This window comes from Aulostomus chinensis, chromosome 6 (genome assembly GCF_037954235.1).
Source record: "Aulostomus chinensis isolate RoL2024-O1b breed Wild chromosome 6, RoL_Achi_v1.0, whole genome shotgun sequence".
NCBI classification, from domain to species: domain Eukaryota; kingdom Metazoa; phylum Chordata; class Actinopteri; order Syngnathiformes; family Aulostomidae; genus Aulostomus; species Aulostomus chinensis.
The window spans coordinates 17,722,818-17,738,728 of NC_141325.1; the positions used below are offsets into that span (position 1 = coordinate 17,722,818).

The following is a 15,911-nucleotide window of genomic DNA, read 5'->3' on the forward strand; positions in this document are numbered from 1 at the left end:
ATGATACTAGAAAGTACAGGCAGGATGATAAATCCCTGTGCTACACTACTTAACTCCCCATTCATTCAAATGTAATACTTTGGACTTTCACAACCACTGTAACAGATAAACGATGGCTGGACTCTCATGAGTGTCTTAGACAATTGGCCCTCAAGGTTTTATAGACATTATTTCTGACAGGAGAAAGAGGAGGACGATGCAATTACAGGCCACTGGGAGCTATGAAGAAGAGCAGCCTCTGTACAATTCTGTTTTTGTTGCTTTATGTCCTAGTTTGTTTCAGTTGTGCTATTATCACTGTTGTCATTTGGTCCCCACTTTTGGACTTTCAAATTTAAGCTGAACTAGGCATGGGCATTTTCAGAAAATTTCTTGATCGATCATCAGGAAAATTCAATTATCAACAATGTTCTTCTGGTGGCAGGTGATAGTGACGTAGCTCTTTGTTGATAAGCCAGCAGTCTGTGGTTGGTGCTACTTTCTCAGCTGTGACTAACTTTTTTAACAGCTCCTGCCTTCTTTGTTGTCAGGTTCATCGAGTCTGGTGATGATGTGTTGTGTTGGAATGCTATATGCTGGTACAAGTAAAGTCATCAGATGCTGATAACCTTTGCCCTCACTTATACTTATGAGCAGCATACATGTCAGTAAATTTGCAGATTTCTTGGGTTGTTTTTGTTTTCCCTGTCAATTTAGCATTGCAGCTCCTCTGTGTTAACACGGAGGTGATGCGCCGTTGAGACAAGGAGCATGCATTAATGTTGATCAGGGAAGGGCGCACGTCATCGTGCTTTGACACGGTCTCAGTGTTTAGAATGAACATACCAAACCTTACTTAGTAGCAACTAGTAGGAGCAGAGTATTTACGTTTCTTCCACAGTCTCTTCTTTGTCTTAAAACTATTTATATATCGCCCCTTGATATAACATGTCTCATTGCTCCAACATAGTCAAATTACACTACCTAACACAGCCTTCATAGATTGAATGAAATTTCAACTGATCAACCAAATTCTTATTCGCCTATTATCTATCATTGATTAATTGTGCATATCCCTAACCTGAATACAAATTAAGGGTGTAAAATCTTTACAGACCACAGTCTGAAACAGACAATCGGACAACAATCCTCCTGAAAAGTAGTGACTTTGAGTCCAGTGAGGGACTGTGGCAGCTACGTAATGCAGGTTACAGCCACAGCCATAATACAAGTGTGTCTGAGTTCAGGAGAAGATCAATTATCACTGTAAGGGCTAAAAAACACCAGCATCACAGCACTGTGGCTTGCCATGTGACATAGGGCAGGTGATGACCCTGGCACCAAGAGGAAGGTGTCCTGCTGCATCATGTTCAAAGGAGGAGGAGACAAAATGGCATGTCTCTTCTCATCCATTATTTAGAGATGGTGATAACTAGCTGCAATGGAAGCAGAGAAGAGCTGCTGTGGGAGCTGCGATGTACAAAATGGCTGTGTTCGCACTTTTCAAGATGCAGCGCCACTGTGGAAACTTGTAGTGGTGTGAGGCAAAGCTGGGGCCAAACAGTTACACGCACCTGCCAGCGGAAATTTGGGGATTGTACAAAGAAATTAATAGAGGCTGCTGTGTTTCAGGCTTAACAAGTTTAACTTGACAGTAATATATTCTGAAAGGGCAAATGCAGATCAAGAGATGGAAACTTCTTCATTCTACAACGCATGTGAACATCCAATGACTTACTTCTCCATCAGGTCCAATTGCACTGGTGCCTTCACCGTCTCCATCCACCCTCTAGACATCAAACACAAATCCAGTCAGCTTACATGGCATATCAAGTATTCTATCATGCTTCTTTGTAAGCATTACTTGCTCCATGATGTTTTGGGTTGCATTAAATATACAGGTCGCCACAAATAAATGTTGCCCACCACATATTGATTTTTTGAAGCTGTGCATCCTGTTTTCACTTAAGACAGTGCACCCATCAATGAACATCAAGACATTATATAGTCAGATACAGTAAATGGCAATTCTGCTTTTTCCATCAGTGGCTGGCCCGCTCCTTTTCTTTGAAAGGAAGAATGTTTATGTCATCATACTGTAGCTGCTAAACTGAGGAGACTATGTTGGAAAAATGTAGAAAGTTATTGTGTGTATGTGCTGACTATCTGTTTGTACCAGTAGCTCAACATGAGCAAGGCCGACACTCAGCATTCTTAATCATCAAAGACGTAACTGCTTCATCGTAGCCCCACTAACAGCACAACCTAATCTAAGTTAGCTCATGGCAACATTCATGCTGAGCTGTTGTTTTTTAGTGACTTAGCTGTTTGTGCATGTTAATGGATAAAGCCTTAAGATTAAATTAATACACTTCCTCTTTGCTCCCTCATCCAGATGAGTATTGAAAGGTAACAGTTCAGAAACTAAAAAGGGCTCATCCTGGTGTTTCACCAACCCAAAACGCTGGCATTTTACATTATGATTTGCTCAGGAAAAGCCAGAAAAAAATGCTACCAGCGCTTTTACTAGAAAAACAAATGTTAACAATGTAAGTAAGTCATGTAAGTTAATGTAAATAAAAACAGCAATGTTTCAAGGAATGCCCCCCCCCCCCAGGCCACCTCCATCACAATCAAAAATGTGATTCTGTGGGAACCACTGCATTGTCCCATATAAAGCAACATTGTCTGTTTAAAGCAACATCTTGTGCACAATCTCCATTTGACTATTGGTCCTCCTACCTTCTTCTTCTTTTTTCTCCTCTTTTTTTCCTTTGCAGCTTGGGCAGCTTTGTGTTCATACACCAGTGTGGTGAGGTTGGCAACATACTCATCCGTCTGCTGAAGTAAGTATGCCAGACGCTTGTCCTTCTTTTGGTCAATTAGTTTTCTGTAGCCCTCCTCATCTTCTGCCTGGGTTGGGGGTTGTGAGACAAGGATTAATGACAGAAAAGGACCGGTATCTCTCCGGTAACTCAAAGTGCTTCACAGATCACAAAGCGAAACAACACAAAATGATCAAAGAGTGACGAAAACAGAATAAAAGCAACGCATTAAAACAAAACGAAAAATAGGCCCGCAATTTGCAGGCAACAAAGAGAATCACTAAAAGCAATAGCAAAAAATAAAGGTCTTTTAGTTTGGATTAGAATATGCTCAACACTCGATCCTAACCTATCTTCAAGAAAAAAATATGCTTATTAATTAGGAATATTAGTGTGGTTATAACCAATCTTACAGTTTGAAAGTAGTGTTTGGTAACATTTTAGTTATTTTGTATTATAAAGATTTTGTATTTCTGTAAGCCAATCATTATCATCATGGGAGGTGCTAAATTCAGGATTCTGCAATGGATTATTTGGAGAATAGCATTAGAGGACACCACATTCCATTCAGGAAACTTGTTTCTATATTCTAGTATTCGTTGTATATTTAAACAGATGTCAACCAAATGAAGAAGGGCTCCTTTATTTAATCTTCCCTTCTTTTTCTTGAATTAATGCAGAAACATTTAATCAAATTGGCAGGGGAAACAGTGATACTGCATTGAAACAACAAAAGTTTTCTCATCTCTCTATGATTTGATGTGTAATAGTAAATTGTCAACTTTGAGGACAAAGTTCTCTCAGGGGCGTAAAATATGTTACTGTCATGGCATACATCATAAAACATATTTTGATTTCCAGATCCTTACCATCAGTCTTCTCATTCTCTCCTTCTCGATTCTCTCAGTCTCCTTCTTCTGCTCCCTCTCTGTGTTGGTGTGCCAGGTGGCAATGGCTCTAGTGAGCTTCTGGATTTTACCAGACACTGACCGGTGGTACTCCTTGAAGTCTTTTGCATGCTGAAGGATGCTGTTGAGGTATTCCTGAAAAAACAAATCATGAGCTAATTTTAAAAACATTTGAAAACATGACACAGGAGAAAACCCATTAAGCCGCCTGGTGCCAGGCTTCACTTTCTTTGTCAGTTCTGTCATCCACTTGAGACAAAATAATCAACATGCAGATTAAAAGGCCTTTATTTTGCAGTTTTCTGTCATCTATGAATTTGGTTTTCATTGTTTTCTCAATTTAACATTTTTCAGAGGAAGACTGTAGAGCACATTTGAAGAGAGTTCTGGAATTAAAAAAAAAAAAAGACAGCACAGCTGCTACAGTATTGTGATTCTGACAACTAAAATAATACACCTTAGGAGACACTGCTGCTGGTTCAATGCTAAAACTTCCCTCAACGACCCCCCCAGTCCAAAAAAAATGTTAGTCGTCTTTTTCTTATAGGTGAATATTTGATCATCAGTGTTTACAATGACGTATCTGCAGAATTTGCTACTTGACAGAAATTTCCACAATCGTTCATGATGTGTAAAACTATATGTGGTCACTGAAAATTTTAAAAGATTCTAAATTGTTCAGAAGCCAATCCTGATATCCCCCTATATTCATCATACATACTTAGGATCTGCTATAAATATGTGTTTTTTTCTGCGAAAAACATGTCAGACAGACATTAAGGAATTTATTAAGAGATTTTTGTGTGTCTAAACATGGAGGGTGCTGTTATCCTTCCACTCACTTGACAATGCCCATCTCTGAGTTTTATCCAAGACACAGTAATGTAAATCACCTGATGTTTCTGTCGCCGTTTCTTCTCCTGCTCCAGCTTCTGTTGCTTCTCCAGCTTCTCAGTCATGCGTGCCTCCCTCAATGTCTGGCGCTTGCTGCGCCTATAAGCCTTCGAGTTTAGAGCGGTCTCAAGGGTGGTGTCTCGCCTCATACACGCAACTACATCCTGCCTCAGCTGGAGATGCAGACAGATCATGCATTAGGTTTGATGCGAAGACATGAGCAAAAAATTGTGGGCCTACATTGTGTACAGCAGGAAATTCTGAACATTTTACAGGGTAGATCTCTTTTAAATAATGTAACAAACTATTTCTACTCAGTTACTCTCTACCACTAAGAGAATTGCTCTATTCTTCGGGTGAGAAATTCACATTCATGCAGTCCTACTCAACTTAAAGCACAGCCACTGTTGTGTACCTGTCGCTGGAAGTTGAGCAGACGCAGTGCCTTGAGCTCCACTGTGGCTTTAGTCCTCAGGTCAGGAGGCAGGGAGCCTGGCAGACTCTCCAATTCCTGGATTCGATGTGCAATTCGAGCCTGCAATCTGGAGGATATTGTGGGGACAATTAGTGAATCTGTACAATCTGTTTGAAAATCCAAGTAGCCTGGACCACAAATTAAATGCACAAGTGACATAAAAGGTTCTTGGACAATCATAGTTGTCCAAGTAGTTTAATGGGTGCATGCCCCACTTTGCAAGAATTCAAAAACAGCAAACCTTTTAAATACAACTATATAGACAAGACTGTTTGGTTGAAATCCTCTAATGACTGATACGTAATCCTAAACAGAAGATATGTGAATTTTACATATGGGCATACAGTATATGTAAAATCAAACAGTAAAAGAAGAGCCAGATGGTTTTTTTCCAGATACATGAACATTATCCTGCACTGTCTGTCTCTGACCACGAAACCTCAGCAGCATCTGCTGACTACAAAAGGACATTTTATTCCAAACTACCTTTGGAAAACAGGCAGAATCAACCACAGATGATACTGTGTGTTCTCAAGCCCATGACACCACCTGTCAGGGATGTTATGAGCTGACCTGAATGGACCAAAAAATTAAAAAAAAAAAAAAAAAACTTTGCTTCCATGTCAAGTGTGAATATCTAATGCATTATTGTTGTGATGTTTAAGGCACACATTGAAACCAGGCTATTCCGATTTAATTTGTATTTACAAATTAAATCGGAATAGCCTGGTGACTAATGTGGCCAAAAAGATGTAGGGTGCAGTCACACTGGCCTTGACCTTTGACTAGCAAAATCTATGGTGCCAATCTTTATGCCAATTCTGCAGGAATTCCCTCAAGGCAGTTCTAAAATATCGTGGCATGAGAATGGAACAGCCGGACAGACATAACTGGCATAGATGCATAGAAGCACAGCCTGGCCTACTGAGGGCACCACAAGCTACTTACTTTGTTTCAGGAACAGTGTCCTCTGATACTCTCTGTTTATCAAATGTGATGAAATAAATCCCAATGTTTATTAAAAGATACTTAAAATGATATATTTGTAGTCTTGTCATGTACTTCATACTAATCCAAGGAAATACCAGACTATAAATTAAAGATATTGGTTTTATTGCTTTCATTATGCAACTGTTTGGGTGTATTTAGACATTCAGTCATACATTTTTATGACCATGACTGGTTTTCCAAATAGTCTCACAGACGCGGTGATGACATCATCTCATTCAGGACCTGAAGAATGTCTTTCCTAATGCAGCTTGTTAAGGGTGATCTGAGGAGATTGTACCTTGGGGCTTATTTGGACAATGACGAAAGTCACTCCTTCGAGCCAGGGCAAGGGCAACATACCTTTGTTATAACTACATTAGCTTTCTGTGCTTTCTGTGCTTTCTGTGCTTTTCAGAAAAAGACTCCCAGCAAAAGTCACAGGGCAGAACTGTGGTGATGTTTTCAGAGCACCTGTGCTGGAGCTCCAACACCAAAAGTTCTTCACAGTTTTATTTGCAGCCAAAATTTGTAAGGTGAGCCCCCTCAAGACACACCGGAAATGCATTGGTGATATTATGTTTGTGTTCAAGGGCCCTGAGTCATATTTCTATACAATTATGACGTCAGTCTTCCAAGGTAGAGGCTCAAATACTTTCCTTACCACTTTTCAGCCCAAGACTAAAATGAATTGATCTCTCTGTGGTCCTATAGCCAAGAATTTTCATGTCTATGAGTCACCCACATCTCCAGCAAAGTTCTTCAATCACATACTTTGAGCTCTTCATATTGGAGAAGACTTCAAATATGCACCTGCATATATCAATCTTTATTTCCAACATGGAGATTAGAGATTCTCTTTAAATAAAACCATCTTTGTATTTTCATTTACTCCAGAACTTAAAATGTGTGGGTTTTTTTTTTAAATAAGCAGTATCCAGAGGTTGCTAGTCCATCCATCCATCGTCATCTTCCGCTTATTCCTTACTAGTAAGGGTCGCGGGGGGGCTGGAGCCTATCCCAGCATCTATGGGCGAGAGGCAGGGTTCACCCTGGACAGGTCGCCAGTCCATCGCAGGGCCAACATAGAGAGACGAACAACCATTCACACTCACAGTCACACCTACGGTCAATTTAGAGAATCCAATCAGCCTAGTCCTCAAATTGCATGTCTTTGGATGGTGGGAGGAAGCCGGAGGACCCGGACAGAACCCACACAGACACAGGGAGAACATGCAGACTCACACAGAAAGATCCCGTGCCCGAGCCGGGACTCGAACCCGGAACCTTCTTGCTGTGAGGCCACAGTGCTAACCACTGCACCACCGTGCAGCCCCAGGTTGCTAGTCATATTTTCAAATTTGGAAAAGTTGCTTACTATCATACTCCAGACGCCATGAGCCGACCTTAGTGGATTAGTCTTTTATGGTTCTTAACAAAATGAAATTCCTCAGTGAATGCACTGATTCTGACTGAAGAGGTAACGAGAGATGTTATTTGAAGTAAATTCTTTTTGGTTAACGTCTAAAAGCTCATAAAGCTAGAACTATCATGTCTGCCAAACCTTGGAGGTTAGATGTTATTAGATGTTAGATCATGTTCAAAATAATATTTAAAATTTTTGGATATGATTGATATATTGAAAACCTGCTTTTTTTCTCTTAAACAGGAGATTCTCCGCATTGTCTTTGCAACATCCGGAGCAATGATGAACGGCATGTCAAATTTCATCACTCAGAAGGAGGGCCAAACCCCTCACCGTGTGCTCTGATGCACAAAATACCCTACACCTTAGAGGAGGCTTTGGCAATGTTTTTAGACAATGACCTGCAGGCAGTTGGTGGAGATTCTGAACCTGACAGCTGGTACAATGATGAGGAACACAGGGGAAGGCAGAGACACCTTTCAAGGGACACAGACACTATTTTACTTACTAGCCTTACAAGAAGGCAATTCCGCAGAATTGTTCAGCATAAACAATAGTGAAAAAATAAGAGCAATCATGTAAATAGTATATAATGTGAAAATGTGTGTTTGCTATGAACAACAAAGTATTTTTCGCGTTGAAAAAAATAACACTCGCCTGGTTGAACACGGTTTCTAAATAAAGGGGTTTTTCAGTTGGTACTGAATGAAAGAAAAGGCTCAAAAATATAAAACTTGTCTAGGCACTCTGTTGCCTGAGTAGTCATTAGAGGGTTAAAGGTCAGAGATACTCTAAATGGTGCAGTCAATTTTGGATTACAGTACTAACATAAAGCAAAACAAAAGGAAATAGTTTTGTGCACAGTTACGTCACCAAGACTAAACAAGTTTTTCATAAATGATATGTTTTTTTTTTAAATTGTATTGTAAGATCAGTCTTAAATACCTATACTCTCTCTCTTGTAGGATCCCCACTGGGTCCAAGCCCTGAGGCTTCTGGATTGGTGTAATACGGTTCTGCTTCTGCTGCATCTGGAGCATGGGAGAAACCTGCTGACCAGGTGGCTGAGGGGTCACTGAAGTGCCAGGCAGAGGTCCTGCTGGTACAGCAGGTGCCTGCGAAGGTGCAGGGGATGGGCGTCCACTAGCAGCAGGGGTGAGGTGCTTCTGAGCATTGGCTTGGTTTTCACCACTCTGTCCTAAAGAAAAAAAAACGTTCTCGGTCATTTTTCTGTGGGGCAGACATGATTACAAGGTTCGAGAGACAACAATTTTAAGAAAATAAATAATTTATAAAATAACAAGTAGAATAGATTAGTGCAGCATGAGTGAATGTGACATCTACTGCCCAGGAGGTGTCGATGTTTTCCACTGCTCCTTTAAGTGAAAAATTAGTTTAATTTTAACATACTAAGCATCCACAATGAGGCATTTCTTATCAACTTATTCATGCATGTGCCATGTCAGACGAATAATAATGAACATTTAAGCCTAGGCTAACACACAAATCGACTACACTTTACCCCCTAAAAACTTGTGACTTGAGATATTATTGACAAAACAAAATAATAACCTTGATTTACCCTTCTAGGTGATCTTACTTCTAAATCAGGAAGATTCACTCTCTCCTATTCTTCCAACTTTTGATTTTTGGGTGAATTTGTAAAAATAATTGTCCTATGTTACCTTTCCAAATTGGCTTGTTAGCGCTACAATTATACAATTACAATCATTAAGAAGATTTTGCAAGTGCCTTAACTTGAGACCCATTGGAGAGGAATACTAAAGAAAATCTTAAGGGAAGATTTGACATTCCTATGAGTAGGCAAGGCAATAAATGGGTTTAAGGATCATTGGTCTGCTTGGGGTTGAGCAAGGATTGTAGTTAGCTCGGCAGGATTACAAAGAATGCAGGTGTCTCTGAACTAGTGAGTTTCAAAGATCTTGCACTTGAGTGGCATCGGAAAAAAAAGGTTTCTGGTTGTTGTGACAACTTTTAAAATAGCAGGAGGGAATTGACGCATGTTGCAGTGCAAAGCCATAAAGTTGACAAGGTTTATGCAGGTTTGTCTCCTGAAAACAGCTGGCCAAATCTGCTTCTTTGGTATATGAGCTGCAGAAGGTTCATCAGCATTAATTCAAAAAGCGTACACAGCACTGGCACCTTAACTAAATTCTCAGACTTTTATCAGCTCAGAGTTTAACTTATAACCACTAGATGTGGTGGATTCTGTTCCTTTTGGTAAACCATTCTTACTGTTTAACAGATAGGCCTGGTAGGGGTTCCAGTAATTCTGCTCATGATTTCTAATTGAAAGATAGGGAGTAGACTTTATTTTGAGAAATGATTGGATGGTAATAAGGTGTTGGTCAAGCCTGAGGTAATTGAGACTCTGGGTAGACAGGCACAGAAATACCCTTTGAGACTTTTCTGCCTGTGTTGTAACCAATGCCATTTCAAAGTGTCAAGGGCAAAGTTAAGAATATATAGATTCGTCTGTCAGGTTTATTGCCACTGGGGACTTGGGCTTATCTGCTGGGGCAGTATAGTTATGGCATCGGGGACCAACATGCATAAATCAACTCCTCTCAACACGTCACCAGATGATGAATGGAGTGTGTTAATACAAGCTGTGGTCGTTTTGCAATACTGATGTCAAGATTTTACATTCTACCCACATTTTTTGTATACAAAATTAAAATGCACATAAAGCAGGTGATCTAAAATGCAATGTCAGACCTCAAATAGAGTACCTGAGTTAAAAATGAAGAAAAAAAATTGGACTGTTACTTCATATTCTTTTTGTTATGTCTTTTGTGCTGTCCATAAACAATCATTCTTGTTTCTGGCACAGAGGAATACATCATTCTCAAGATGAAAGAGTTCAAATAATCACTGGCACATACAAATGTTTTCAAGGTACACTTTCCTCTTCAGCACAAAATAATAAGCCACCTTCAAAGCCAGTCAATGTCAGATTGCAGTATCTTTCCACTCTATCCCAAGAAACTTCAAATAACTCACTTGTCCAAGTGTCCTTTCAAAGAGAATCAGATGTAAGACTGAATATCAAACACACGAGCAGGGTTCAGTCAGAATCAACTTTCTTTTGCATTAGTTGATGATGTGTGGCTCCACAAAAGTGTGTGATAAAACACAGCAAATTATGTGTATCCATCTCTACTATGTACTGTACATTTAAGGAGTCCTTACCATCAGGCCAAGGCTTGGGTCCTGTGCTTTGATTGTGACCTTGCATGGCTGGAGTGGGGCAAGGACTTGACTGGGGTCCTCCCATCGGCGTTATAGGCATGCCTTTTAACGAAATAAAAATTTCTGAATAAATAATAGTTAAAATGCCCATGTCTCGCTGAATTAGACAATGTATTATTGAACAGATTCAGTTGATGCCCAAAAAACCGTGAAATAACAGAATAAGACAGAACATTTGTTATTTTAGGTGTCACAACAAGTGGTTTTTAATCACGGTTGAAAACGTTAAAAATTATATGACAAAAAAAATGTCATGAGAACAGCAAAATATCCTAAAACAATCTTATAGTCAAATGGAATAATAATTAAACTTATCTGACATCAAAATTGTGATTATTTTTTACCATGAAAAACATAAGGAATGCCTGAAATGACTTGGACGTTAGGGGCTTGCATTGATTTAATCTCAAGCCAGGTTTTATCAAATACCAGGTTATTGAACAGGTATACATTGTAAGGTTCTAACCTCACTGCGGTATGAACTTCAAAGCTTGAAGAAGCCTGACCCACATTGAGGATACATACAGATACGATAAAACGTCATCATTGGTGTGTCAAATCTGTTTCATTGGATGACACAAGTGATATCCTTATTCTAAGAGACGGTGCAATGCAATAAGATAAACATATGCTAATTTATTTGATTTCAATAATGCAAACAACATTATAAAATCAACCACCATGCGTCACTAAAAAGCAACATCTTCCTACCTTGAGGTCTGTTGTAAGGACTGGAACTGGGTGCTTGCTGCTGCTGCTGTTGTTGTTGTTGTTGTTGTTGTTGCTGCTGCTGCTGCTGCTGCTGTTGTTGTTGTTGTTGTTGCTGCTGCTGCTGCTGCTGCTGCTGCTGCTGCTGCTGCTGCTGCTGCTGCTGTTGGAGCGTGGGAAGGCTCCTCTTGCCTTGGACAGCCATTTGTAGGTTTTCGGGCAGGGGCTGCCCACGGCCCAGGATCTTGTAAGCAAGGATTTGAGCTCTGAGCTGCTGCAGCTGCACTGGACTGAAAGCAGAAGGTCCCCGAGCCTGCTGACCCATACTGGACATGGCTCCTTGGGGATCCATGGGCATCATAGGGCCGGACTGTGAAGGAGGCATATGGGGTGGGGTGGGCCCTCCACCTCCTGACATGGGGCTAGAAGCATGATCATGGACACCCATAGGGGATGGATGGGGGGACATGTATCCTATAGCAGACAAGAAGGTGTTTTGGTAATATAAATAACCAAATCTTAATGCTTAAAGTATTTGTGAATATTTCTGATGTTGCTCAGCAAAACTATTGAATGAATACAACAGCCTTACACCAAGCCGAAACATAGGTACAGCTTTTACTTCAACTAAAAATTGATAGACATAAATATACCTTGGCTGTGCTGGTCCATTGGACTCTGTGGAGGCCCCATACCACTGTGAAGAGACCTCATCCCTTTCATGTGACTGAAGTGCATCGCATCGGCCATGGTCTTCTCACTCATTCCATCCATGGGCTTAAAAATAAAATCAAATGTTCATTTTTGCACTTAACACATTTTCCCAACCAAACGGTTTTTAATGCTCAGATTTTTCTTTTTTATTATTGCAGCTTTCATATTTATCCACATTCCACAAAATGCTCTAGTTTAACGAATAAATATTGTCAGATGAAGCTGATGTTTGGCTTATCAGAGACATGATGATTCACAGTTACTGTTATTGCTTCCTTACAGGATCAGTTTTCAAATTTGCAGTTAATAAAGACTTAATTCTGCATTCTTTATCCTGTTGGTAGTTCATACCTCCACAGCAGCTTTCAGACATTTTTCATTGTTTTGCTAACAGTCAAATGACACTGAAGCACATCCACAACACAAAGTCACCCTGTGGAGTGAGCAAGACTTCAGTGCATTCTGCCTCGACAGCAGATTTCCTAATGAAGCTTTAATGTCACACCTAAGGTTGTAAAACTCAATCTTGATGTAAAATAATTATCAAAGATGTCATTGTGCCGGACTGACATCAACAGACAGTAACAGCAGAAGGCCCACTATATTTACCTTGTGCATAGAGTACATGCCATCCTGAGAGAATTCGCTTTGTGCCTGACCCTGCATGCCATGAGGTGTGTTAGGCGTTCCAGGCCCAGGACTGGGTCCCATCATACTGTGAACAGAGCCAGGTGAGGGGTCTGGTCCAGGGCTTGGACCCAGGATGGGACCTGGGGACAGACCTGCGCCCGGGGAAGGACCAGGATGGGACATACCACCTGACGTGTCTGAAGGGGTAGACATCTACTGAGCTGCTGGAAGGATGCCAGACAGCTACAGAAAGGGTAGACAGGACTTCAATGCCACAAAGCAATCAAAATAAAAATCTCAACAAGATTCAAATTGACAAAATTTCAGTGAGGTACTTAGAAGAGTCAAAATATCTACTAAATTCATCAGTACAGTTGTATTAGTAAATGTAATTAAAAAAACCCATTGCACTAGCTTTTCAAATAAGCGTATATTTCAAGCACTATACAGTAGAAGAAGACTGGGCTTTCTGGCACAACTTCACCAACAGCAACATCTGTTGTATTAGTAACAGCTTTATTACACCAACACATTTAAGCTTGTGGGATGACCCTGATTAAGGCCACAAGCCAAAACATGTCAGTCATATAAAGTTGTTTGATATACTACAAGTCTATGGAGCTTTTTGACTTCCTCAAGGACCATACAGTAAAAAGATCAGCTTCATAACTGCTTTACTTGTAATGCTTGTTTTGTTCATGAAGTAGTGAAATTTTAGTTTTTATTTGCCATGCAAAATATTGGATTTTTTTTTTTTTTACTGATAGCCAACATACCAATATAGCAGATATTGTCCAATAGTTGTTTTTAACAGATGTCTAAATTGTCTGTATATAAGTGTGAGTGATGTTTTGCATAGTAAAAACAAGAAGTTCAATCTGGATTTTTTTTTCTTTCTCTCAAAACATTTGAAAAGGCCATAAATTCTGTATTTACTGCAATGTTCGTTTATTTTCAGTTGTTTACACACGGCAACAGCTGATGAGCAAACAAGAACACCCCTGAGCAAAACTAGATTAACATTTATTTCCTCTGATAAAAATATACAGTACTTCAAAGTGACCAATGCATTATAATCCCTAGTTTTCATACAGGGGGAAAAAATTCAGCTGAAAACGTATTCAAAGTATAAAAAGTAGACGTCACTTCGCCGCGATCTACATCTGTTAAGGTCCCAACGCAAATATTATTTACTTGTCTGTTTCCCAACATACACTCATTGTGTAACATGAGGTATCACATATGTCCGGTTACGAGGACTCTGACACGAACGTAACCTTGCTAAATGTTAAACAAAAGAACTGCCGAGGGAACTGTCTTTTTTGTTTTGCAACTTATTGGGACGTCTATAACACTAAATATCTTTATAATGCGCTGTTAAACCTTAGAATTGGGAATAAGGGGATCGTCGGACACATGCACAAACCCTGAGCCAAATGTGAGCCGTTCTCATTTGGCATAAACATTACTGCGCTTACAATCACGGCGAACAATTTACATTAAACAAAGGCAGTTGTTACGTAATAGAATCAGACTCTTAAAAACAAGCTAAGAAATTATATAAGACATGTTGTTCTGTCGACTGTTGTACAGTTAGCTTGGTATGTTACTTGATGTGAACTGTCACACAGGAGCGCGAGCCATGATTGGATCATGGCTTCCCCAAAACTGGTGGTCATCGCGGATATGAGGACAATATCATAGAGTTTAGATGAAAGTCAAGCTGCGGGCATGACCTACGTGACAGTGTTGGACCCCAGAATATACTTATACTATAAATATGGGCGAACACGCTTCGACATATAAGTTAACACGGTAATTTCCCAGCTGTCTTGTTCGCTCGAACGCTAGACAACTAGCTAGCAGCTAGCTACGGTTAGCTAGCATTGCAACGCGCTCTCTTGTTAGCTAGATGGCTAGTTAGCCTGGGTGGCGCTGATTCTGCTTTCAGACTCTCCAGCTAACAAACTATGCCCATGTGAGAAAGTTTTGACAGTTAGCACTACGCTGTGTAGTTAAATGTAAATAACTATGAAATAAGGAGCCTTGAGAGTCAATTACCTTTCGGCTAACCTGAAACTGCACACAAACAGGCGAAAATAATACAATTTTTCTCCAAAATATGACTGCAGTCCACAAGTTCACTCCCCCTCAGTGTTGTTTTGCTGACATGTTAAAGTTTATCTTCTGTCGCCATTACTGATTTGTCAATGTCACAGGACATCCCGCCTCTCTCTGCAAAGATTGGCTGTCGTACATGTCAATCATATTGTTCCCTTTCTGGGCGGGTCTGTAACCAGTGCTGCAACTTTCTGGTTGAGTGGCCATGACTGCTATCAACATGTCTTATCGTTGTACCGACATCTGGATTCGGTTTACGGATCTTATCTTTAAACATTAAATAATAAGAACCAGAATAAAGTAAGGACGTGAAGTTGATTTCAATCTTATAATCAACAACTTAGAATTACATTATCTTTGTCTAGACATATACAAATAAGTATTTAAAAAAGTTAATAAAAATAAACGCATTTCTTTGATGAAAAAAAGAACTATCCTACATTTTTCATGTATTTATATATTTATATATGTGTTTACATAAATGTAAATATAAGGGAAGACATTTAGGGATGAATAAACACTTTTATTTATGTATTATTAAAGTACTTATTTATCCCTAAATGTCTTGCCTTATTTTTAAATGTATGTATTGCTACATTTCCGCATTTATTTATTCATTTATTTATTTATATATTTCTACATTTATTTGTTTACCTCTACATTTCTGCATGTAATCATATATGTATTTCTGTGTCTGCATATTAATAGAGCGGCAGTCCTAATTTCTTTCTGCAGTGGGATTGGCTACATCATTGCATCTGATCCTGAGTTCTGAGATGAACACAGTCGAGTTGTATTTCCCTTTCAACAATATTTTGCAAACCTTTTTAAACAAGTACACCTAATAAAGAAAAACTCTACACCATTATGACTGAAGTTAATATGTCATGACAGTACCACCTCTCTGAAATCTGAACATTATTGTAAAAGTGTTGTTGTTGTGTTGGATCTCTTCACAATGTACCAGTGGA

The 15,911-nt window shown here is 39.6% G+C and overlaps 1 protein-coding gene across 2 annotated transcripts in view; it reads right to left on the minus strand.

The window, feature by feature from the left end:
- Positions 1-15,002, minus strand: part of smarca2 (SWI/SNF related BAF chromatin remodeling complex subunit ATPase 2) — a 49,476-nt gene extending 34,474 nt beyond the window's left edge. For both annotated transcript variants that reach the window (XM_086206883.1, XM_086206882.1), the window contains exons 1-11: positions 14,881-15,002; positions 12,799-13,062; positions 12,129-12,252; positions 11,479-11,949; positions 10,708-10,809; positions 8,440-8,692; positions 5,022-5,148; positions 4,606-4,779; positions 3,674-3,847; positions 2,722-2,892; positions 1,718-1,768 (exon numbers count right to left, since the gene is read on the minus strand). In XM_086206883.1, the coding sequence (XP_086063009.1) occupies positions 1,718-1,768; positions 2,722-2,892; positions 3,674-3,847; positions 4,606-4,779; positions 5,022-5,148; positions 8,440-8,692; positions 10,708-10,809; positions 11,479-11,949; positions 12,129-12,252; positions 12,799-13,032 (1,881 nt within the window). In that variant the 5' untranslated portion in view covers positions 13,033-13,062; positions 14,881-15,002. The remainder of the gene's footprint in view (positions 1-1,717; positions 1,769-2,721; positions 2,893-3,673; positions 3,848-4,605; positions 4,780-5,021; positions 5,149-8,439; positions 8,693-10,707; positions 10,810-11,478; positions 11,950-12,128; positions 12,253-12,798; positions 13,063-14,880) is intronic.
- Positions 15,003-15,911: the final 909 nt, after the last annotated feature.